General features: G+C 36.7%; 1 protein-coding gene across 1 annotated transcript in view; it reads right to left on the bottom strand.

The window, feature by feature from the left end:
* Positions 1-27,262, bottom strand: part of Kdm4c (lysine demethylase 4C) — a 184,658-nt gene that overhangs the window by 64,694 nt on the left and 92,702 nt on the right. The window contains exons 9-15 of the mRNA XM_051163382.1: positions 24,447-24,640; positions 21,517-21,752; positions 18,425-18,744; positions 16,260-16,368; positions 7,185-7,366; positions 5,299-5,512; positions 1,580-1,656 (exon numbers count right to left, since the gene is read on the bottom strand). Coding sequence (XP_051019339.1) covers positions 1,580-1,656; positions 5,299-5,512; positions 7,185-7,366; positions 16,260-16,368; positions 18,425-18,744; positions 21,517-21,752; positions 24,447-24,640 — 1,332 coding nt within the window. The remainder of the gene's footprint in view (positions 1-1,579; positions 1,657-5,298; positions 5,513-7,184; positions 7,367-16,259; positions 16,369-18,424; positions 18,745-21,516; positions 21,753-24,446; positions 24,641-27,262) is intronic.

The following is a 27,262-nucleotide window of genomic DNA, read 5'->3' as shown; positions in this document are numbered from 1 at the left end:
CTTTTAGAAAAAGCTCGTTCAAATGAATAAACTACAAAACAACAGGCATTCAGTGTGAATTCAGGTCATTTCAATCACATGAGGAGAAACTGACTAAGTTTGAAAATCATTACAAGATAATGAGTTACCAGAAGCTTTACAGTGCAAAACCAATTCACCTGGCTTGAAGAATGGTGTAAAGATTAATGGAGAGATGTTTGAAATCAATTTTGAAGTGATTCCACATAAAACAGCATAATGGATCATAACTAGCATTAATGAGCCTTCTCTTGGTCCTGGCTCTTTCATGCAAAGACCAACAGTACCTGAGACAGACAGGAGCCTATCCATAAATAATTGCAGATGAACACAGAACTCTCAATATCTTGGTGAACTGGATTCATAAATTCATTTCTTTGTCTTTGGGGTAAGTAAGGGACTATCAGCTATGAAACTGACTTGAAAAACTTTACATTGGGTCAAAAAACAAAGTAGAGACTGGATGGCAAGAGCCAAGTGTACTAATAAAAACTGGGTGTATTTGTTTTTATGCAAAAAAGCAGGGATTTCTGATTATTTTAGATAATGTACATTTACTTGGATTTTGCTCACCTCGTTGATTATATCACAAAAAAATACTTTCTAGACCTACAAATGTAGAAGCTTCATAAATGGGAGATATTATCTTGGGAGATCCTCCCACTTACTGGTACTAGCCAAAGTAAATAACATCATCCTGAAAGATTTCTCTGAGTTGCCTTCAGTTTAGCCACCACTGTTAAAACCTAATTACGCAGTTGTAATTATGTTCTTATTGTTCATATCATTGATAGCAGCCTTTTGGGATTTTAATTTTGATTATAGAAAGTTTATCATTAGCAATTCATCATTAGCACTGTTAAAGAATAGAGCAATTGCTGATCCTAAGAGCAATCAATATCTGCTGTTAGATCATCAATGAAGGACACAGGATTACAATCCTGCACAGAGCAAGGTTAAATGGAAAATGTATACAGCATGGTAGATTAAGGGAATGAAAATCAAAGATAGACTGAAAATAAACTTTCAAGAGCATTTTTAGAAAACAATAACTCTGACCAAGAGAAATTTGTGGCTCTTAAATGGAGAATCATTATTTGTTAAAACATTCTATCTAAAGTTCACTGTGATGACTTCCACAGAGCAGGCACTCTAATCTCTTTGTTAAGAAAGGGGTGAATGAAAGAGAAAATAAATAAGGGGAAGGCCTCTCGTTCATTAGAAAATTGTAAACAGTGTGGCTTCTTCAATGATCCATCAAGTATTTATTAGAAAATTTATTTGTAAGGATTTCAAACTGTGTAGGAAAATAAAATAAAGACAACCCAGTAAATGTACACTTGATGGAGTCTGGTGCCCAAAGGATATGAAGCAGAATGCCACATAGAAATTCACCTAAATTTTCTACAGTGGTCACAAGGCCATTATGTAGAATGATTTGGAGAGAGGTAGCTAGCAGTACATACGGACATGCACACAACTGGATTCTTCCATTAGATTTAGCCATGTCAACAGTGGATACAAAGAGAAGAGGAATAACATAATGCTAAGATCTACTTACTGCAGTCCATGCATTTCTTTTGCACCGAGCACACAGCCATCCATCACAGGCCTCATGAGAAGGGACACCATAACAACCTACAAAATAAAAGCATGGATGTATACATTAAGTCTCTTGAATCTTTAAAATATCAGCAACCCTGAAAGAACAGATCTATGATCCCAGCTACTAGGAAGCAGAGGCATGGTGCATGACCTATGTAAAGAGCTAAAAGCTAGTCTGTGTGACTGAGATTGTTCCAAAATGAAAAGCACAAAGAGGGTTGAGGTTACAGCTCACTGTTGGCCTGTCTAGCACCAAAAAAGAATTAGGTAAAATGTCCAATGTGGGAAAAAATACATATGTCAACAACAACAAAATACATAAAGCCCGATGCCTAACATAATAAAAATGTAAGTGAGCAGGCTGAGAGGTTAAGGGCACGAACTGCTCCTCCAGAGGTCCTAAGTTCAATTCCCAGCAACCACACATGGTGGCTCACAACCATCTATAATGTGATCAGATACCCTCTTCTGACCTGCAGGTGTACATGCAGGCAGAACATAGTACACATAATAATAAATAAATAAATCTTTTTAAAAAATGTAAATGAGCCTGGGTCAAATAAACACTGGGCTTTGTTTTGGGTTTTGTTCTTGTTTTTTCAGACAAGCTATCTCTGTCTAGCCCAGGCTAGACCTCCTGCCTCTGCCTCTCAAGTGCTGGGATTAATGTTGTCATTTAATTATTATGCTACCAATTCCCAAAACATGAAAACCTGTCTTTTTTGACTAGTTGAAATTTTTATTAATGTTTACTTTATTAGTATTATCTGTATGTACGATGTGCATGAGTGTGGATTCACGGATGTGGACACAGCATGTGTGTGGAGGTCAGAGATCATGGTGCTAGGGTCAATACTTTCATTCTATCATAGGTGTGATAATGAGACTCAGTGCTTTGACTAGCTGAGTCATCTAAAAAGCCTATTTTTTTTTTTAAATCTTTGAGATGGGTTTTCTCTACATAAATTCCAGGTTGAATGAAGCTTTGGATACATTTTCCATAACTTCCTACGAACTAGGTCAAGAGGTGTACCTTGGTTGAGAGAATACATATTATCATAGAGATTTTCCTTGCATAGGTAAAAGTACATTTATTTTACTTTTTTAGCAAAGTCTCATGCTAATACTGTCAGTCATGTATAAACATTTTAATATAAGCTACAAATTCTTAAACAGTTTGGAGCAATGTTAATAAAGTTTGGCATAAATTTCAGTAATTGGGGCAAAGGCTGCATAGCCCGTAACTAGGAATTAAAGTTTGTTTTCTTTTCTTTTTTTTTATTAATTTATTCTTGTTACATCTCAATGGTTATCCCATCCCTTGTATCCTCCCATTCTTCCCTCCCTCCCATTTTCCCTACTCCCCACCCCTATGACTGTGACTGAGGGGAACTTCCTCCCCCTGTATATGCTCATAGGGTATCAAGTCTCTTCTTGGTAGCCTGCTATCCTTCCTCTGAGTGCCACCAGGTCTCCCCCTCCAGGGGACATGGTCAAATATGAGGCACCGGGGTACGTGTGAAAGTCAGAACCCGCTCTCCACTCAACTGTGGAGAATGTCCTGTCCATTGGCTAGATCTGGGTAGGGGTATGAAGTTTACGGCCTGTATTGTCCTTGGCTGGTGCCATAGTTTGAGGAGGACCCCTGGGCCCAAATCTGCCTATCATAATGGTCTTCTTGTAGGTTTCTAGGACCAATTCCATGTTTGAGGGACCACTTTGTAGAGAGATATATTTGTATAACACTTATATTTGTATAATACTCCTATTTGACATACTGAGACAGAGTAAGGTGTGTTCAAGGTCTACCTAGCCTACAGAGAAAATTCCTTAGAGAATATGAAAGGATAAAATGAAAGAGAGGAAATGGGAGAGAAAGCAAATGAGGAATCAGGAAAGAGGCACATTATTCGTAATTCCTGAAATAGAAGAGTTTGGTAGAAATAAATGAGTAATTTTAACACCAAAATGTGATAATAGAGTTAGTAACAGAAAATAATAGAAATGCAGTTAACCAAAGAAACTCATACCACAGGTAACCAAGTCAAACAAATACTAAATTCAATCATGTTGATGGGACTAGTGCGGTTAGATTATATAGATGATGACTTTAGAAAACAAGACTGAATACATATTTATTGTTGTGTGGTACTTTGTCTCTTGACTATACATACTAAGATCATTTATGTACAGACAAATGTGTGCATGCGCTGGCGAGTACGTGCATGCACGTGTGTGTGTGTGTGTGTGTGTGTGTTATGGCTTCCAAGCTATTATCAGCATAAAAAGTTATTACTACATTTCAAACAGAAAATGTACAAATAAATTGAGAATGTATACTACATCTAAGTAATTTGTACATAGGGGCTAATTTAAATGCAATATAAGATTTGTGCTAAATTTAGACATTAACTGTGTTATCAACCATTGAACCTCTGAGAGAAACTATACAGAAATATGGTAATAAAATATGTGATGGAGGGGGATGAAGAAATGGTTTAGTAGTTAAGAACATTTCTCTGGCAGAGGATCCAGGTTTGATTCCTACATTCGCATTCTCTAAGGAATCTTCTCTGTAGGCTAGGCAGACCTTGAACACACCATATTTTGTTTCAGTATCTCAAATGTGAGTGTTATTTGCTTATTCATTTATTTGTTGCTATTATAATATGCAAATTACCACAATCTTGGTATCATACACCCAGATTGTAGTCCACAACCAGCTGAAAATACAGATCCAGAGGACAAAAAGGTTTCCTGACTTTCCCAGGCACCAGCTACTCATGTGGAACACATATATACATACAGGCAAAATATTCTTACATGTAAAAAAATTATAAAAAATAAAATGTCTCTAAAAAGAAAGAAAGAAGAAAAGAAAGAAAGAGAAAAAAGAAAGAAAAAGAAAGAATATATGACTCGGGGCTTGAGATGTGGTTCTGTGGCACAACACACACTTAGCATGTATGAGGCCCTTGTTTGGCCCCTACCAATAAAAGAAAAACAATGCACAGATAAATATAATTGAGAAAAATCAGAAATATTGAAACACTTTAGAATAAGAGTTGCAATTAATAGATTCTCTTATATATTCTAGGTAACTTATGCGGCAAGTCATTTTTTACAAATATATTTAATACTTATCTACCTGTTTAACAATTAAATTTTCACAATTTAGTATCATTAGAATATAAAATTCAAACAAGAACCCCATGATGATATGTCACCTGGATTCCTAATAAATAAAATACCCAGACCATCTCATTACTAGTGCTTCATAAACAGGAGGGAAAGGGGTGATATTCTACTCATAATCTTAAATGAACCATTAAGAATATCAACAAACAAGGACAGAGCTGGAGCTGTACAGGCTGACTCTGTGCCTACTATGCACAAAGTCCTGCGCTCAATCTCATTATCCATATATCCAGGCATGGCAGCACACATCTACAACCCTAGCACTTCAGAAGTGGAAACACAAGAACCAAAGATTTTAAGGACATGGCTGGCTGACTGGCTTACAAATCAAGCTTCTGAGCAGCTTAGGCTACAAGACCTTGGCACAATGAATAATAACGCCAACAACTGAAGTGACAGGTTACACACTAAGGTGATTTGTAAGGCCTATGAAAAACACTGAAAATCTAGAGACTTGAAAATCCTAGATTTATTTACTTGCATGAACCCGCACGAAGCACTTGGCACAGGAAATCAGAAGACTTGTTCCATCCTCTTCAAGGAAGGCATTTGGAGGGGAATATTCTATATTTTCTTCACTATAAATAAAACACATCTCTGGAATAATGGGTTTAGTCTTCCTTCCAGCGGTAACTACTTCACTTATTGTTGCCTCCCATCTAGAATCATTTTCTTCTTTGCTGCTATCAGGCTGAAAAAGATAACATATCCACAAAGTAGAAAACAGAAAGAGCTCATCTTTTATTCATTAATCCACCAACACCTGTTATAGCCAACAAATTATAACTTCATCTTGTTGTCTTCCTGAATTCAACTGGTAGCATTTTACTAATGTTCTCATACAGACTCCCATTCAGAGACAAAGCAGTAAAAATAAGAAAGCTCTACGGGTTCAAACAAAATTTCAAGGAGCTCTTTAAACTCTGGTCTTCCAAAATACTTCAGAAATGCACAGCTACTTTTGCTTACATATGTCAATGACCATGTGTACTAGACTACTATCTGATTTGACTTACTAAAAGATATTATGTGGCTATACCTCAAAAAATTACATACCAATGCCCAGGTTTTCGATGGGTAGCACCAATAAAAGATATATGCCTTCCAGAAAAATACTGGCATAGGAGATCAAGTAAGAATGATGTTCCAAGACCTCACTGTCATGAGGAAATTACAACTAATAAACTACCTTTATTACTCCCTATAACTTAATCAATTTCCAAAGGCATGTTTTTATTATTGGAAAATACACAGGTGGATAAGATCACTTAAATAAAAATCAATAAAAACAAATATTTAATGACTAAAGGAAGTAAGCAAAAAGTGAGTAAACCACCTATTAGAAAATTGAAAATGTGTAATTTCACCCACTCTCAAGTTCCAAAATATCTCAATTAATTACTATTACATGACACTTGAAAAAAAAAAAAATCATGAGCAAGGGCTGAGGAGTTGGCTCAGTGGTTAAGGGAATGGCTGCTCTTCCAGAGAACCTGGATTCAATTCCCACCACTCACATGGCAGCTCACAAGTGTCTGTAACTACATGAAAAAAAATTTTTTTAATTATTTAAGAAATCCATGATCTTAAATAATGTATTTGCTATATCAGGAAAAACACAATTTAAAAACAATGTTCCAATATATTGTACCTTAAAGCTCGCAGTGCAATTTTATAGAGCATTAAAAATCTGTTTCTTTTGTATGCTCTGAAGGATACACTCATCCCTGAGCTGAGACACTGTCAGAATGACATGAATGGAATAATGATGGAACCACGAAGTGTAGTTAGCTGATGGTAGGGAATGGATACACAGGATGTAATGAATCCTGGATATGTCTTTTCCATGTTTCACACGGAAAGGTAAAAAAGACAAAATCAAGGCTGGGCACTGATACTTATATCACTTAAGAGTACTACTTTGGAGGGCTGGAGAGATGGCTCAGAGGTTAAGAGCACTGACTGCTCTTCCAGAAGTCCTGAGTTCAATTCCCCAGTAACCACACGGTGGCTCACAATCTATAATGTGATCTGATGCCCTCGTCTGGCTGGAAGGTGTACACAGAGGCAGAGCACTGTAAATACATACATATACGTATGTATACATGATAAATAAATCTTTTTTAAAAATGAATCCTACTTTCAATTTTAAAAAAATACTAGGTATATGTTTTCTCTATGAAATGTTTTGTTTCCAGGTATAATTAAGAAGATTGATGCCTTTTAGTAAAAGATTTGAGTTTATATACAGGATCTAAAAAGTACCAGTATAAACAAACACTAAAAACAAACAAAAAATACCCCAAAGTCCCTAAGAACGTACAGCAGTGGAAGGATACATTGATAGCCACACTCCTGATTACCTTGTAGTACGGCATGAGAAGAGTGCAGATTGCACAGTGTGGCTCCATTTTTGCCACAGCTGCATTATACTCCTGTTCAGCCATAAAATTAGGAGACTTTGTCTGCCAAAGGTGGATAAGAGGCTTTGCCCAACACTCTGTTTCTTCAACTTCTTCATCATTGTTTAGAATCTCAGGCAACTCTTAGGGGAAAAAAGAAGAAAACACAGAAGCAGAAGACTCAGAAAGAAATATCATCCTGGGAGCAGTGAATATCCCACCCCTAAATGTCTGTGATATCAATACCAGACACTAAGCCTATTTTACCAACTATATCCTGAACGAAATAGAATAAACATGGTTTCTCATCATCGTCTCCAGCCTTGCAAGAAAAGATGAGATTAGATCATGTAACCATAAAACAGTTTCTTTTGGTCAGCTATCTCCTTTCTGCTGGGAAAAATTAAACCAACCCCCACCTCCTTAAGTTTCACCACTTCTTTTCATCTTCCACTGTGAAACCACCCATATGGTTAACATTTCTAAGTATAACTAAGCTAATGACTCTCATTAATATTTTGTCTTCTTCACCTAACATAGTATATGGTTCATAGATCAGTAAACTAATCATTAAACTGATTTTTGGATTCAAGAATGCATAGTATTTACAGAATACTCATAATGTAGAAAACAAAGAACTCATCACAGAAAAACAGAAGTGGAGAAAAAGGCATAAATATTGAAATATAAAAGAACTTAGCTGCAGAAAGAGTCGTAACCCATCCCCAATAACTCTACATGCAAGTAAAAACCAGATCATGTGTGAGAAAAGCCTCACAATATCCCAGTGCAAGCAAAGGGGCTATGTAAATAACCTCTAAGGAAAGACTCATGAGGGCTGGAGAGATGGCTCAAAGGTTAAGAGTACCGTCTGTTCTTCCAAAGGTCCTGAGTTCAATTGCCAGCACCCACATCATGGCTCACAACCATCCATAATGAGATCTGGTGCCTTCTTCTGGAGAGCGGGCATACATCATGCAGGCAGAATACTGTATAAATTATACATACATACATACATACATACATACATACATACATGAAAGACTCATGACACTGAAGGCCTGTAGCTTTGGAAACTTGTTTTCTTCCAGTTAGCTAACCAATGCCATTTTTTCTAGAACACCTTTCTTTTCTTAACTATTTCAATCATTGTTCACTTGTTCCTGTTTTAATTTTTCTACAGATACAACATGTGATTATACTGTGGACTCTGATCAATGGCATCAACAGCTGGTAAGACACCCAGAAGGTAAAATCTATGCTATTCATTCCATCGTTTACCTTCTCCTTTCACTTTTCTGAACACTTCAAAATAGTGTCAAAGCTCCCCAAAAAAAGCTGGATGACAGGCTATGGGAACAGGTTAGACTAGGCAAACTATATCATTATTTCTCTTGACTTTCTTTTATGGCTTATGGCTTCCTCTGACCGATGCTGTGGGTATGTCTGGACCTTCTCTCCTACCCTCTCTACCAGGGCTTGACATAGGACAAAGAAGCAAGAATTGGCTAGTAGCTTTCTGGAAGAAACCATGCTTTAAACTGGATTGCCTACGAGGGCCTATCTTTAAACTGGAAGACTTGCAAGAAGCCACCATGATCCAAGTCAAGTCTGGGAATACATGCAAACCTGGTCCCCACTAGAGACTCAAGTATTCACATAATTAGAACTATGCACACTGAAGATGTCTGCACAACATTTGGGCAACTGAAAATGGTTATGGTTACCTGGGCCACCAGGATGGTGGTGGCTATCTGAGAAAAGACATTGTGGTACTAATATAAATAATGAAAAATCAAATAGCTTAGTGCCTACAATGCAGTGAATCCTCTTGAGCATAATCTACTTTAATTCATTTCTCTCTCTTCTTTTCCCCAGAAGGCAACAAAGATAAAGAGAATGGCATACTTAAAAGAGGACCTGGTTTAAGCACTTCCATAGCTCTTCGATGGTCCCACTACCTCTCATCCATGCCCTAGGAATGAGGCAGGGAAGTAAATATGCACTGAACAAATGCTTTCAGTGAACACACCTGTTTCCCATGATAACACAGCCAGGTCACTCCATGTTAACTTTGTTTCCCAATTTCCTACGACTATAATTTAGTCCTACTCTCTTATATCCTAACTGCTTTTAAATTCTGTCTATTCACTTAGTAATCACAGTAGTATTTATAAGGTACAGAGATAATTTGCTAGGTAATAAGCCACTCACATGATCATGGCAGCCCATATGTAATTTTCACCTGAATGGTCATATAAAAACAAAAGTCATAGCAACTTATATAAGCCAGTTTGTTTGCTTACTTGTTTTCTCTCTGAAGCTAGCAGCCTAGTAGCTTATTTTTTGTAGGCAGAGGTCCTATCAGACCAAAATAAAAGCACTAACATCAGAGGTGTTTATAACAGAAATTGCATGTCTAGAGTGGGGAATACAGTCCGAAGATAGAAATAGCATGAGCCAGTTAAGGTGGCTCAGCTAGGAGACATGCTATCTCCAAACATGATAACCTGAGTTCACCCATGGATCCACATAATGGAAGGAGAACAGATGCTCACAAATTGTCTTCTGAACACACAGACACTTTGTTTAAACACACTCTCACATACTCAAAATGAATAAAGAAAATGTAATGAGACAAAAAAAGAAAAAAAAGTGACAACTTAGATACAACGCAGCCTGCCCCTAGAAGTTCCCAACATAACTGAGAAATAAAACTATTTGTTTTCAGGTTTTTTTGTTTTTGTTTTGTTTTTAGTGAGCATTAAAAGTATTTTTGGTATGCCTAAATGAAAGGTATGTGTGTGTAGCAAAGCCCAGGAAATACATACTGCCTTATAAAATTAGGTACTCTCAGCTTCTTAAAAATCTGCTAAAAATCGTATCTTTAATCATAAAATTTATATGAAGCACAAAATGCCACTTGTTTACATAAAACCGTGAAATGTTATACTGAATGAATATATAGAACTTGATAAGATTTCCTCCCCAAAACAGGCTCTGAAAAATTTACATTTTAAACATTTTTTTTCCAGTCAAGGAATCATAAAAATAGGACACATCATTAGGTTCAAATGAATCTAATGTGGATGACTCTTAAGAAAACAGTGCCTTCCAGACGCAAAAGGACTGGTGTACATATAAATTCATAGAGTGTGGCAGTATGATTAGGACCTGTACTTTCAAACAGGTTGAAAGAGAGAAGTGAACACCAAGTCCCACCCCTATCCAAAAAGCTATTTGCAACAGATATTTAAACAAAGAGAAAATACATTTCCCCCCAGTGGAGTGACATAGGGTATATCAATCATTCACGAGGGCAATCCCCATGATCGGGAGAAGTTGGCCAATACAAAATAAACTGTATCTTTAAATATGTGCAGGTGTTCTTGTGTGCACTTTTTGCTTTGATTTTCATTTTTGAGGGTTTTGTTTTTGCCCTCCCCTGAGAAAGACATACACAGAGAAAGACCATGAAATTGAGGGATACCAGGAATGAAGATATTCTAAAGAGACACTTGGTGTTCCTCCTTCCCTATGCTTAATAGCAGCATACTGAAACAACAGAGAGCAAGACTTTAGAATTCCTCTTGGAATCTCATGCCCAGAGAAGGAAAATACTGAATCCTGCTGTCAGCCAGAAGGGAGGCTTGTCTTTTAGTAGAAATTTCTCAGAGCTTGGCAAACGTGACAGATGACCTTATAAGAGATTCAGGCAGGGACAATGATGATGGGATTGCTGAGCTATATACAGCTCTTTAACTCTTAACTGGGAAGATGGACCTGTAGTAAGGACATGTCACTGGATCTTTTTGTTTCACTTCCATGTGTCCACATTAACTAAATCCCCCCCTCTCTGCTTTTAATCATTTTATCTTTCTTTAACTGGGTTAAAAAAAAAAAAAAACCTTAGCTTGCTAGGGCTGTGAAGATACAATCAGTGTTTTAATGTGACTCTTACCAATATTCAACCTTATAAAGAGGATCACCTGCACACCTGGGTAAACACAGTATCTAGATAGGTATCTGTATCTTTTTATCTGTATTAATTATTCTAGAAATATACAAAAGTATAGATGAAAAGGTATAAATTGAAGCCAGTACAATGACAATTGTGTCTTAGGAAAATTAACCTTAGCATCTGTTATTGTAGCCAGTCTATAGGGATGAAGATATCTAAAGAGACACATATGTCCCTCACTGTGGCTAGCAGATTGGGGGGGGGGGGGGTTGGGGGTAACACACAGGAACTGGGACTTCCTCAACAAAGACAAAGACCAGAGGGAAAGCTTTTCCTCAAAAGCAGATTTATAAGCTATCAGACAGACCACCATGCAGGAGAGACAGTGATAGGTGGATGGTGGGATGAGCTATACCTTGATGTTGATTACATGTATGTGCATAAATATGGCTCTACTTAAGCTTTAATTTCACACCAAAGCTATGAAGATGGTCTTGGCAGAGATGATCACTCAGCCACATTTCCCAATGTAGTTATAAATCTCGGGGGGGGGGGGGGTTGTTTGTTTGTTTTTTGTTTTTGCTTGTTACTACTGAGTTGGCTCTTATAATAGGCTTATGGACTACAGGTGGCCAAATCTAGCTTATAGAACTAATCAAGGCACATTGTATGTATGTATGAAATTTTCAAAGAATAAAAATTATTATTAAATATATTTTAATAAAACTTCTAATTCTGCTTTATACCATCTAGTACTAAAATAATTTTCTTTGTCAAAGACATAAGTCCTGGTTTGATCAAAGTCAAGGTCTCTAAAAGATTAGGGAATTTCCTCAGCATGCTGATGGGGAGAAAACAGTATGACACCACCTATGGGCATCTGAAATGCTTCAAACTGATAAAATGATCACAGGTTAAGAACCAGGGTTGATCTCTCATGGCGAAGTAATACATTTTATATAAGAGGAAAGACAAACCAAAAAAAAAAAAAAAAAAAAAGAAAGGACTTGCCTAAATTATAAAATATCAACAAACTCAAAAAAAAAAAGTAAGAACAGAGTCTATCGACAGCAAGAAATTAAAATTAAAATTTTCCACTGTTTCTGTTAAGAAACCGAGTGCACATTCCTTCTAAATCTGCTATATGTAGTTAAGAAGTAAAATTTAACCTCACTCTTAAAGCTGGGCCCTCATAGATGAATTCTTCTATCCTACTGGCTCTATCCTTACTCAAGTGTTAAGGGACAGGCCAGCAAACTCTTTTGTCCTTCTGGAGCCCACCATTTTGTTTTGTTTTGTTTTGTTTTGTTTTCCTTCTGTTTTTCCGACGTATATTAGTAAGTGTGGATTGCTCAAAACTCTTGTTTTGCATGTCTTAAGGATCCAACTGCTTCCTTTCCCATCTAACCCCAGTAAATTCCTGAACAGCCCAAGCAGTCCTCTCTTGCCCAGGTGGCTGGGAATCTACTCTGACTCCTTCTGTCTCGCATCAGTTTCTAGAAAACCCGGCTATCATTATCCCTTCACTTCTATCATCTTAACAGCAGAAACAAGAAATACTAGTTCAGAGGACGTTTAGTCTTAGAGGTATTCAGTCCTTAACTTTACTAACCTGAGGTGACAGGTGCTACAGGATTCCCTACTTTGGAAACATAGGTTCCCAAGCAGGGAGGCCCAGACAGCTAGGAGAGCCAGACGCAGAATGACTAAGCAAATGTCACCGTGTCTGTCCCACCTGGACAGAAAATCCAACCCTTACTTGGTCCTTTTTACTTCTATAGTTTTCTATGGGAGGATCAGATTCTAGACTCAATTTAAAAAAAAGAAAAAGTCATTTACCCCCAGAGTACACTAATTGATATTTAAAGAGGTAATTTCTCAGAAATTCTAATATATGTATATTCTAATATGAATACTGCTAAAGGAACTGTTAGGACAGAAAATCCCGAAAACCAGCTACATTAGAAACTGTGTGTTTTGAATGAGAATTAAATTTTTTTTTTCAATTCTTTTAGATAAGGATAATGTTCCTTCACTTGCAATGGCGCAAACGACCTTAAGAGTCAAAGGAAGAAGAATTACCAATGATATAAATAATTTATTTGAGACTACCCAGTATTTTTTTTCATTGTCACTTTAGATTTGTTATAATCTTTAGCCATGAGGAAAAATATCCACTTTTAAAACTCAATTCTCAGAAGATGCCAGAAGTCCTTAGTATGTTTCAGAAAAATATTCAAACTTAAACATTTGACAGAACTTTGTTAACACTTACATATTTTTGCAAGCTCTATACACTGAAATCAAGGGGGTATTCTGGGCAAATTCTCAATGCCTGACATAAAAAAAAGCTTCTAGGAAGAAAAACAAATAAAGAGCTTTCCTTAGAAGTATGTCTAGCCCCTTTCCTGCAGGGACTGCAAAGCAATAACAAGTATTATATGTTACATATTAATTTTTTAAAATTTGTCTTATTAGTTATAATAACAGTACTAGGACAATAGCTCATGCTACATGAACTAAAATGCGGTAAAGAAAGAATTGACGCAGTACCGATGATGTCTGTCATGCTAGCAATAGGCAGGCTGAAACAGGAGGACCATGTCTCAGGCCTGTCTAGACTGCAATGCTCTAACTTGCATAAAGGAAACAGAAAAATTAGAACTCAACCTGATATACACAGAAACAATAGCTAGTATGTTTCTTTTTTTTTTAATTTTTTATTATTAATTTATTCTTGTTACATTTCAATGGTTATCCCATCCCTTGTGTCCTCCCATTCTTCCCTCCCTCCCCTTTTCCCCTTATTCCCCTCCCCTCTGACTGTTCCTGAGGGGGATTACCTCCCCCTGTATATGCTCATAGGGTATCAAGTCTCTTCTTGGTAACCTGCTGTCCTTCCTCTGAGTGCCACCAGGTCTCCCCCTCCAGTGGACATGGTCAAATGTGAGGCGCCAGAGTACGTGAGAAAGTCATATCCCACTCTCCACTCAAGTGTGGAGACTGTTCTGACCATTGGCTAGATTTGGGTAGGGGTTTAAAGTTTACCGCCTGTATTGTCCTTGGCTGGTGCCTTAGTTTGAGCAGGAACCCTGGGCCCAAATCTGCCAATCATAATGTTCTACTTGTAGGTTTCTAGGACCCTCTGGATCCTTCTACTTTGCTATTCTCCCATGCTTCTCTCATTTAGAGTTCCAATAGGATGTCCTCCCCTCTGTCCCAGTTTCCTGGTAAGTGAAGGCTTTCATGGGACATGTCCCAGTTGAGAAATGGGGCTTGGAACTAAACAGAGAATTCTCAACAGAGGAGTATCAAATGGCTGAGAAACACTTAAAGAAATGCTCAACCTCCTTAGTCATCAGGGAAATGCAAATCAAAACAACTCTGAGATTCCATCTTACCCCCATCAGAATGGCTAAGATCAAAAACTCAAGTGACACCACATGCTGGCGAGGATGTGGAGAGAGAGGAACACTCCTTCATTGCTGGTGGGAATGCAAACTAGTACAGCCACTTTGGAAATCTATCTGGTGCTATCTTAGAAAACTGGCAATAGGGCTTCCTCAAGACCCAGCTATTCCACTCCTTGGAATATACCCGGAAGATAATCCAGCACACAATAAGAAAATTTGCTCAACCATGTTCATAGCAGCCTTATTCATAATAGCCAGAACATGGAAACAGCCTAAGTGTCCCTCAGTAGAAGAATGGATAAAGAAACTGTGGTACATATACAGTATGGAATACTACTCACCTATTAAAAACAAGGAATTCCCAAAATTTGTGGATAAATGGATTGAGCTAGAAATGATCATAATGAGTGAGTTAACCCAGAAGCAGAAAGACTTAAATGGTATATACTCACTTATATCTGCATGCTAGTATGTCTCTTTATTTCTATTATTCAACTAAAATCCTTCTCTATGTTATAGAGAAGTACTAGCACCATGTTCTTTTCTCCTATATAAGCATTTGTCACATATAAAATGGGGGCTGGAGAGATGGCTCAGAATTTAAGAACACTGGCTGCTATTCTAGAGGCCCTAAATCCAATTTCCAGCAGTCACATGGCAGCTCACAATTGTCTTTACCTCCAGAGAATCAGGCACCTTCAGAGACATACATGAAACCAAACCACCAATGCACATAAAATAAAAATAAATTTTAAGAAAGACAATAAATGGAAAAAATTGTGCTGATGCACTAGTGAGTGTTATTTATTCTAAACAAGAACCCCTATAATGTTGTTCCCTTAACTACATCCTCAAAGACAGGTGACTACAGTTAATATCTATCAGAAAAGGAGATTATCTCAAAGAAAGATTCTTTAAAAACAAAAAGCAAAAAACTCAAGAATAGATCATGTAGAAATGTTAGTAAATGTATAACCTAAACATCACATAGACAGAGAGAAAGGGGAACAAGTTAAACAAGAAAAGCAAATGTTACATTGGAATATGTGACTTTAAAAGAAGAGTTTTTACAACAAGTAACATCAAAGCAATCTATCAAGCATAACAGGGATTTAATACACACACACACACACACACACACACACACACACACACACTGGTTTCTTACTGGAGGATGCTTACATGACTTTAAATAATTCAGGTTAAAAGTAAGGATAATGCCAGGTGGTGGTGCTACACCTTTAGCCTTTAACCTCAGCACCTGGGAGTCAGAGGCAGGCAGATCTCTGGGTTCGAGACCACCCTGGTCTATAGTGAGAGTCCCAAGAAAAGCAGGGCTACATGAAAAAATCCTGTCTTGGGGGGAAATACAAGCAATGCATATATACCATGGTTTGACGTGATTCTTCTAGAAATTTTTCAAGCTATGTCAGGAATAGCTTATTTATAACATAAAACAATGTTTGTACTAGTAATATTAAAGTCTATGAAGCAAGACATTATTTCTAAACTTCAATTGCTTTTACCTATAAATTATTATTTATAGTGCCTCAAAGATAAGAACGTCACAGAGTAAAATATTCTGAGAAACAAAAAATTTTGTTACAGTTAATTGCACAAGCCCTCTATTACAAAAGACTATCAACAATAGCATGCGCTCACCTTCATCACTGGCTACCTGCTGCTTCACAACAGTCATTGGGGATCGGGCTGGAGGCTTACCAAGTGGATGGCGCCAACTCTTAGTAGTTTTTGGCTGGTCTTCTATTATCTGATTAAAGAACAAAAAAGAGGTAGAAATATTCATGAATAATGTCTGGTTCTATTTAGTTTTTTCCATGTGCTTGGTATATGCCTGTGTGTATGCAAGAACAGGTAGATGTAAAATGTAGGCACTCTACCAGCTCACTACTTTACACTTTGAGACAGGGTCTCAGTGAACTCTCCACTATGGTGGCTGGCCAGCAGCTCCAGGGATCCTCCTGCTTCTGCCTCCCAGAACAGTGATCCAGACTAGTGCAGCCATATCTAACTATTCATCATGCTTACATAGCAGACACAATATTCACTGAGCCATTTCTCTAGACTCAGTAAGATGTGTTTCGGGGGAGTGGGGGGATTAGACTTCAAAATGATAATGCTGTTTATAAAAAAAAATGTACTTATTTCCTCTTTAACAAATTAGCACTTTAAAAAATCTGGACTTACAAGCTGGGAAGCAGCTCAGTGGTAGAACACTTACCTAGCATGCACAAGGCCCTGGGTTTTCATCCACAGTACTATCAGAGAGACAGAGGGAGGGAGGCTGGGGGAGGGGGGAGAGAAGGAGAAAGTGAGAGAGGCAGAGAGGGAGAGAAAGGGGAGGTAAAGGAAGAGGGATAGCATTTTCCCAAGAGGTCAATTAATTCTCCTTCCAAAAATACTGTGTTTCATGGAAGGCTTACTAACAATTACCAAAGTTTCAAAGGTCCTTTAAAATTAGCCTAAGTCCATCATTATATACTAATAAAATGACTAAGAACTGCAAAGTTCTATCTTTCATATGTGAATACTTAGGAAGTGATCCAGCTTTTGTCCTCTCCAGGAAGAAAAACCAGCCAAGAAGAAAAAAGTATTTTACCTTCCATTGAGAAATGGGTTCAGTAGAAAATATTATTTCTAAGTGAAATATTCCTGTTATTTTGAAACCATTAAATTGTGAAAGATATCTTTAAGCCCCTATGAGATACTTTATCTTTTTACTTTTAATATGCTTGAGATCATATTTATTTTATATTTCTATAGAACACACAATGATATAGAAAATGATGAAATCTCTTGATCAAATTACTGAATTACATTTGATATATTTAAGACTACTAAGAAATAGACTGCTTGAAATTACTTTTTCTAATGTGCTTTGTTACTAAAGACTTTGTAAAGATGCATAGTAGGTTTAGTAAACTGGGAACAACCAAGAGGTTGGTCCGGTCAGCAAATAGCTCAGCTGCCATCTCAAATGAGAGAAGCTCCTTGCAGACTCGTATGGTTCAAAATAGTAGCACAGCATTAGCTCACCCGACCTATTCCTGATCTAGAGACTGTTCATTATATAAGGAAATAAATTTAACACTGAATGAGAACAACGGAGAAATGCGGAGAAGAGGCTGTAGCCATAAAACCAGCATGGGAAGCTTAACTTTCCTGAGAGGCAAAAGGTATGTTTACGGGAATAAACATGATCAGAAATACAGTTCTAATAATATGATTAAGAAGAGTCAAACAAAACATTGATGATGTGAGCCATGATGTTGAAACCAATACTACATAAAATTGATTTCATAGCAGTTTCTATTGTCAAGACAACAATGCCCAAGCGGCAATTCATCTCAGCCTGGGTACCAGTGCTGGTGATAGGAACACTCTGTATCATGACTGTCTAAATGGCAATATGATTAATATTTCAAAATAAAATTTATCAAGTATTAATATTTCTGAAAAGTAGCTAATGAGTAAAAGTGATCTCTCTGTGTACTATGTGCAGTGAAGCTTGCATAATCTCCAAATAAAGATATTGCTTTGTTAAAATATAAAAGTGAAAGAAAATCAAACTTCAACAAATGGACAAAAGTTTTTTGTATTAATGAATCAAAATCTGAGTCAAGATAGTATTCCCCTTCAATATCATATTCCACTCATGAAATATGATTAAAATTCACAAATGTAAACACTTTATTTTTGCCCTAAAGCCAGATTACATGAGGTAATAAGCTATATTGACAAAGCATCATTATTTGCATACAGGCCACAACCTAATATAGGCAGTAGAAATACATACTGACATGTACCTTAGAAACTTTAAGCCCATTTCTCTCTTCACTAGGAGCTTCTGGGATTTTCGCAGGTTCCAGGTTACTTCCACGGCTCTCATCATCATTGTCTTCTTCCTCTGTCAATACTTTATTACTTTCTGCCAGGGAAGAAGACATCTTGGGAGACTCAGGCCGTAGAATCTTAAGTAGATGTGACTCCTTGCCTGTTATATGGCCACTAGGAAATGATATGAAGTCACAGACCTTCTTGGGCATTGATGGGGAAGTTACAGCATCAGTTGTCTCATCTCCAGGTTGTATTTCATCTATTACAGGTGAACTGGTACAGCTTTTTCCTGAGGAACAAACAAAAGACTAACAATAACTATTGCATTGCATAATTACTAAGTAAAGTGACTGAACAATTACAAAGTGATTACTGATTTTATATTTTCTTTTTTCTTTGTTGTTGTGGTGGTGGTGGTGGTGACAGGGTTTCTCTGTGTATCATTAACCATCCTGGAACTTACTCTATAGACCAGGCTGGCCTTGAACTCAGGCATATGCGAGCATATCTGGCTGATTTTCTATTTTCTAACTGTCCTCATTTTCCATAAACACGAACTGTCCTCACTGCCATGCTACATTCATGGCGGGTACACGTTCCTTTCTGTTCTCAGTGTATGATTGTTACACCGTGTTATGTATGAGTATTTTGCTAATAGATATATATAGGCAGTAAGTATGGGTGCTTAGTGACTATGAAGGCCAGAAGAGAGTGTCAGAATACCTAGGATTGGAGTTCTAGATGGTTATAAGGTACCATGTGGGTGCTGCTACCAAGCCCAGGTCCTTTGTAAGACCAATAAATGCTTTTAAATGCTGAGCAATCTCTCCAGCTCCAAGTTTTCTTTTGAAAAGAAAACAAAACTCTAGTGACAAGAGAGTCAAAGATTAAAAAAGATTGTTCTAATCCATATTATCATTAATAGGTAGTTAATCCACAATACTTAGCAAAACATAAACAATTTGAAATCTATCAAGAAATAAATTTTTTCCAATAGATAACGCTGAAAAGAGGTAGGCAAAGAACACTGAAGTTCAGAGATTATGAATAAATGGCCTATATAAAGTCCTAGAGATCCAATTAAAATTCTTTTCTATATGAATCCTTTCTGGCATATTGACAATATGTAGAGGGCCATTAGACTTAGGCAAATGTTGATTCTTCAACTATCACACGATTGGAAGACAATGCTTTGAAATAATGTTTTCTTGTATGAGATATTATAAAGTATTTCCTAAACACACAAAATCATCATTTTTCTTTTTTTAACATTTTTTAAGATTTTTATTTATTTTTGATGTATGAGTGCTCTCTCTCTGCATGTATGCCTACAGGATAGGAGAGGGCACCAGATCTTAGTAAGGTGGTTGTGAGCCACCATGTAGTTGCTGGGAATTGAACTCAAGACTTCTGGAAGAGAAGATAGTGCTCTTAACCACTGAGCCATCTCTCCAGCCCTAATCCTCATCATTTCTACCTGTCACACACTAGCTCTGACACTGAAGCCAAGTCTTCTATTTAAGTGTTCTTCCAGGTCTCAAACCTAAAGATCAAAATATAAAGAACTAGATAGAACTAATACAATTGGGCACCAATCTCTGAAGATATAAACAGATTACGTAAACAGAGTGGTAGAATCCATGGAAAAGTCCTGTAATGAAATACTTATGTATACTATATAATTGTGTTGTTTACTTGAATTGCAGTTCCCATCCTACCATCTCAACCGTTTTACCTTCCAACCTATTCTTCACAACTCTGTTCAGAAATTAACAACAAATCATCTGGTCTGTTAAATTCCTGTCTTAACAGTGGGGGAGGGGAGGAAGGGACTAGAGAAGTTCGTTGTGAGTTAGGAAAGAAGCACTTTCTGTAATGATACAAGAGATGTGATGTCTTATGGGGAGGCCAGATTTAGATAATGGACAAAGTTAGATTTGAGGAGTGCCAGAACTGAAGGAAATACCGTATGGGGGATACCAATGGCTAACAGGAATTACCAAGTAACTCAATTATTAAAGGAACAAAAAAGTTAAAGTTGGCCAGGTGTAGTGGCTCACACTTTTAATCCCAGCACTTGAGAGGCAGAGGCAAGCGTATCTCTGTAAATTAGAGACAAGCCTGGTCTACAAAGTAAGTCTAGGACAGCCAAGGCTACACAGAGAAACCCTGTTTCGAAAAACAAACAAATAAAAAGCTAAAGTAGCTTTTAAATAAATAAAGGATTAGCAGTTTCATAAAAATATTCTATAATTGGGGGAAAACAAAATAAATGGGAACACTGCTCAGGAAGGGTGGAAGAGAGGTCGCAAACACAGGCAATCTCTCACTCTCCAGTTGAAACAACAGTTTATCTAAAGTCAATTAGTTCTCCACCCTTCCTGCTCTCCACTAGAAAGCGGATTCACAGACCCTGCTTGGATGGTCCTTGTTCCCTCACATACTGAGCAGTGTTTGAAGCTAACTTCTTAGACCAATAGAAGTCTGTGCTCAACATTTTGAGGTCTAACTGAGTCTATTCTTTCATTTTCCTCCACTAATTTATCTCTTACACTCCTCACAACTGACTCACTCAAGCCCTTTGTTTATTTTTAGGTTTATTTGTTTGTTTATTTATTTAATGTGTACAAGTGCTTTGTCTCTGTATATCTGTTAGATGAGACTGAAAAGTTCATTAATATAAAAGCAGCAACCAATGATATTACACACTAAACTGGTTCTATAGATATTTTTTGGTCCTTTTTAAAGCCTTATCCTTTATTTTGCTCTTTAAATTAAGTCTGAAGCAAGGATTCTAAACAGAACTATCCATAATTTGTTTGCTTTTTGTAAATTTTAAGTTGAATTCCATTACAGTATGTTCATTTTAGAATTCCATTACACATAAGAGCCAGATCACTTATTGTGTAACAGTCACTTTTCTTCATAGCTCAATCGTCCTTTACGTTTGTGTGCTACTGAAAGGGCTAGGTGACCACGGAAATGTCCTAGTGCACAGCTGCAGAACAGCTGCTTATTGATCGCCCTGGCCACGTGAGGACGGAATCAGCTCTTTCCTCACCTGAGAGTTCGCTGTCATTCAGTAAGTGTGGGTATACTTGTGTTCTGGTATCTGAAGTTTCTCCTTCTGAAGATGCTTCTGTGTTCCCCAGTTTAAATGTTTTTTCTGGCCTTTCAGTGACCTTGAGGGGCCCTGGGCACCTGGCAGGGTTTGAGACCTCCTCCCCATTGGATTTAGTAGGTTCTTCATCCTCCTCAGTTTTAGGCCTCTTAGAAAGTGACCTATTGCCCTGGAAGCTATTAACAAAAGGAAATTGGTCACAGCAAAAAGTTCACAATGGATAATACATATCAATGCAAATACTAATATTATATGCTTCTATCAAGAATAATTTAGTTATTTAATTTTTACAATTAAAGTCTGAAGTTGAAACCACAATGGTTTTAAAGTGGCTTTAAATCGACTTCATAACAATTGAATTTTCATAATATAAATACATCATGAAATAATACTATAAAATCAAGTAAGGCAGAGACATGAGCTAAATAGAGTAAATAACATACAGATACCAGCATTAGCGTACTGCCAATGCTAATTTAATAAATTGAGGACATAGGTAATTTCACAATGTACATATGTGAACCAAGGCAGCAGGCACAGCTCAGAGATCGATTGTGAGGGACTCTTTTTGGTCACACATGCTTAATACGATATTAGTAAAGGGCCATCAACAATCACTTTAAGCCACTGACTAAAAATCAAAAACAAAACAAAACAAATACACTCCTGAACACTAGGACCTGTAAGAAATAAGAAAGGGACACTGGTTAACCACTGGCCATCTAAGTGTCACCTCCTGCACTTAACTATGGTGCTGCTTTGCAGGTTTCTCACAGCATCAGACTGGTGTGTTTCCTGAATGACTTTAGACGTTCTGACTGCTAATTGCTATTTCTAAAATCCTGAATATACTTACAGGAAGTTATGCATTTTATTGAGACAATATTTGTATACAGACAAGTACACAAATCATGAATAAACATTTTCAACACACTAAACACTACTGTACTTTTTAAAAGAAAGATGTTTTTATTTTATGTGTACTGTTATTTTGCTTACATGTATATCTGTGCACTATGTGCATGAAATGATTACAGAAGCCAGAAGATGGTGGCAGATCCTATAAAATGGGAGTTATAGATGGTTGTTAGCTGCCTGTGAGTGCTGACAACTTGAGTCACCTAGAAGACCAGTCAGTGGTCTTAAGGTGTCTCTCCTGCTCCATTGTTTTACTTTTAAATTCATTTTATTTTCAAATGTTAAAACACTGTCCAGGATCTAGTGAACCAATTTTCAAACAAAAATTTGAAAATCCTTGCTGTAAACTACAGCTGAAATACTAATATCCTTAGATTAGCTATTGACTAGTTGTCATTCATATATGTATGTATACATGTATGTATGCATGTATGTATGCATGTATGTACCACCCACCTATCTTTTAAAAAGGCAAACATTTTCCAGATATAAAATTCCAGCACTGGGAAAGCAGAAGCAAGTATCTGTCTCTGAGTTACAGGTCAGCCTGTTCTATATAATGAGTTCTAGGCTAGCTATAGCATAGTTGAAACCCTATTTTTAAAAAGAGGGGGAACCACAATTCCATGTTCTGAAATTTCTAATCCTCACAACCATTCCAACTAACAAAAAATAAATTCAAGCACAAAATAAGTAATACATTTTTTAGCAAAATGTTAAAATTATAGTATTACTACAGTACAAACAGAGTTAATGCAATCCTAATTGTAGGAGACCAAAAACATGTAGGTATTACAAATTATGCTATAGGAAATAATTTAATTATATAAAAGCACTCACATATATGGTCACTCAATTGTTAATATAGCATAGCTTCATTTGGAAAAAGGTATATATTTTTATATTATTTATAATAAATACACATGTAAGACTATATAAAATACTGAGATGGGTGATCGTTGTTGGATAACGAGGTCAGGGATGATTTGGATCCCTTGGATCCCTCTGAGTCTTAGAAAAGAATAAACCAATATCCAGGTGTGGACAGTCACAACACTCAGGGAGGCAAAAGCAGCTGTGAGTTTGAGACCAGCCTGGGGTACAAAGCAAGTCCAGGACAGCCAAAACTACAAAGAGCAACCCTGTCTTGAAAAAAAAGGAGGAGGAGGAGGAAGAGGAAGAGAAGGAGGAGGAGGAAAAAAGAAGAGGAAAAAAAAAGAAGAAGGAAGAAGAGAAAGAAGAAAAAAGAAAGAAGGAGAAAAAAAGGATAAAACCAAAAGAATAAAATTCCACAGAAGAAGCATACAGATGAGGGAGAAAAAGTACCTCAGCTACTTAACAAATGAAAGAAATCGCTATTAAAATTTTTAAAAATGAGCCGGGCATGGTGGCACATGCCTTTAATCCCAGCACTCGGGAGGCAGAGGCAAGAGGATCGCTGTGAGTTTGAGGGCAGCCTGGTCTACAAAGTGAATCCAGGATGGCCAAGGCTACACAGAGAAACCTTGTCTTGAAAAACCAAAAAAAAAAAAAAAAAAAAAAAACAAAAAAAAAAAAAAAACAAAAACAAAAACAAAAAAACGAAAAAAAAAATTTTTTAAAATGGTAGCAAATAAGAGTTGAAAATCTAATTATCAAAGTTGTTTAAAATATAGTGGACAATGTAAAGCACAAACGCATGTTTAAAATAAATAAATGGGAGAATTCTAAAATATTCTATATTGTTCCAGTCACCATGTACATCAATTTCAGGAATATTCTCTTTGTGTGAAAACCTGTTCCTAAATTCTGCTACCATCAACTTAAAAGCTAAACATACCTCAAATTTTCAGTAATATATTAAGATATGAATAATAGGAACAAAAATAAACAAATAGCCCTTGAGAACATGTGGTTCCATGATCCACTTCATGAAAGTACATACTATGAACAGGATGTAGCAGGGTCCTTACCTCCTGGAAGCTTTTTTTAACTTTCTCCTCCTCTGTAGCCATATTTTTACTTCTGGGGTAGATTCTGGAGTGGGCTTTGTATGGTCAATAGTATATATATCCTTTCCTTGTTTCCAAATGTGGTATCTGTCTGGTTGAAATTTCTTCACAAATATATCCATTGATATCTTCACCATGTCATTCCGACAAGTGCACTGAAACATGAAGAGATGGAACAAAACCAACAATGAAATATATTGCTAACTATATATCAAGCCCTTAGGCAGAATATGAATGTTTAATTAAAATACAAATGATAATGTTTTACATCTTTAAAAAAAACCCAGAACATGTGAAATGTAGGTATTCACACTTAGAAATGAGAAAATAAATATTTTTAAAATACTCGGTACATTTATATGAGCTGTGTAGCAAGAATAAGTTATAGAGAAGTATGAGTGTTTCTCCAAAGGTTTTCCAGCAAAGGAGAGGTTATTCTACTATCACAAATACCCAATAAGAATCTGTAGAAGAACATGCAGTGTTTATATGAAATGATTACTATCCCAGATATGCATCAAAATTCAAAAGCATTCATACAATATGGAGTGTTTGTGCCAAATTAGGCATGATCTGAACATCGTCAAACGTCCACTGTAATTTAAAGCTTGGTACACAGGGAATGAATATTGGTAGATGAGGCCTAGTGAATTAATTTATTGAATTCATGAAATAGTTTTCATAGTAGTTGATGTGCACCTTTGGGGCTTCTCTTACTTGTCCTTATCTTATAAAAATCCTTGTATAAAAGGAGCAAACGAGGCCCCAACCATCTTTCAGCTCCCCTAATGAGACATATGACTGTGCCTACATACACTCCTGAGACAATCTTCCAGAGAGTGCTATTCTTACCAGAGGCCCAAACAAATAAAGCTGCCCCATTTTTATGTTTGAATAAAAGCAGTGAGCCCTTTGTAGATTTCTGTATTAAGGCGTTATACTGTAGCTAAGCAAAGTTGCCATATGACTCTGGAATGTCAATAAATACGTGATTAGAATAATTTTTTTAACAATTTATTTATTATGTATACAATATTCTACCTGCATATGTTCCTGCCTGCCAGAAGAGGGCACCAGATCTCATTCTAGATGGCTGTGAGCCACCATGTGGTTGTTGCAAATTGAACTCAGGACCTCTGGAAGAGCAAACAATACTCTTAACCTCTGAGCCATCTCTCCAGCCTGTGATTAGAATAATTTAAGCAGTGAGTCACTCATGATATGTCTGGATGTGTAATAGTACTTGCTTTAAGCCTGACAACCAGAGTTCTGTCTCATAACTCACATGGCACAAGAAGACAACTGACTCTACAAGTTGTACAGTATACAAATGGTGTACATGTTTCAATATACATGTGTGCATGCACACACAATATGAATAAATAAATGTTTAAAACAATTTACTTTGGTTTTATTAATAAACTCTTGCAGCTGGAGAGATGGCTCAGAAGTTAAAAGCCCTTGTTCTTGCAAAAGGATGCAAGTTTGAGTGCAACCATTCATCTGGCTTACAAACATTCAAAACTCCAGTTTCATGGGATCTGACACCATCTTCTGACTCTGTGGGCACCAGGCACATAGGTGGTACACCAACATACATACAGACAAAGCACTCATACACATAAAATAAAATAAGTTCTTGCAAAGTAACTCAAAATCGTGAGCAAATGAAGTCTCTTCTACATTACATCAAACATAACATTAAAGAACCAAATATACCTACTCGAGAAAGGTAAAAGACTAAGATAACTATGAAATTATTTTGAGCCTAGTAGAAGATTGTGTCCCATGACTATATAGGGGTCAGTCATAAGTTATAAATTAAGCCTCCTATAAAAACGTCACAAAATTTAATAAAATTGAAACCAACAATCTATGCATCAAGTAATGATACGGTTAACAGTCTCAATGATTTACCTGCTATACTTTAATAATTTCTTACAAATCTGGTAACAGAACAGGTGATTAAACAATGCCTTTGACACATGAGCCTAGTATATTAGTAGCACAATTATCACATGCATGTAAATTAACTCCAAGTTTAATTTCCACTGTCAAATTTCCCTTAGCAGACCTCTAAAATTTTGTTTTTTATTTTTGGAAACAGGATGTATCCAGGTAGCCCACTCTGACGAGAAACTCCCTACCAGCACCCCTGTCTCCAAGGTGCAGCTGCTATGAAAGATGTAAGATGCTATATGTGGCTAGAGTTCTAATATTAAGAGGTATTCCAACAAGAAGTCATAAATTTAATGTCAAATTAAACCAACTTCTTAAATTACAAATAGGAATTCTACAGTTATGAATAGTTCCAAGATGTTTCATAATTTCATACCCTTGTAACTCTTCCAGCATTACATACTGAGCGTAATACTAGCTGCCATTAACTCTGCCAATAAAACATCTACTACATCTGTTACTTCTGGCAACACTGCATCAGCTTCAGACAAACCCTAAGTCTTAGCAAAATACATTTAAACAACTTCTCAATTTAGGACCTTTTTTTTTTTTTTCCTTTTTCTTTTCTTTTCCTTTTTTTTTTTTTTTTTTTTTTTTTTTTTTTTTTTTTTTTTTTTTTTAAGGTTGGTATTATAACACATCTTAAAATAATTCTGTAGGCTAATAGAAACAGCAAAGAAACAAAGAATTAAAATACAAACTATGGGGCTGGAGAGATGGGTCACAGGTTGAGAGCACTGACTGCTCTTCCAGAGGTCATGAGTTTAATTCCTAGCAACCACTTGGTGGCTCACAACCATCTGTAATGTGATCTGATA

Source organism: Acomys russatus, chromosome 2, assembly GCF_903995435.1.
Source record: "Acomys russatus chromosome 2, mAcoRus1.1, whole genome shotgun sequence".
NCBI lineage: Eukaryota > Metazoa > Chordata > Mammalia > Rodentia > Muridae > Acomys > Acomys russatus.
Note: the sequence above shows the minus strand (reverse complement) of the source record. Positions and strands in the feature narration are given on the sequence as shown.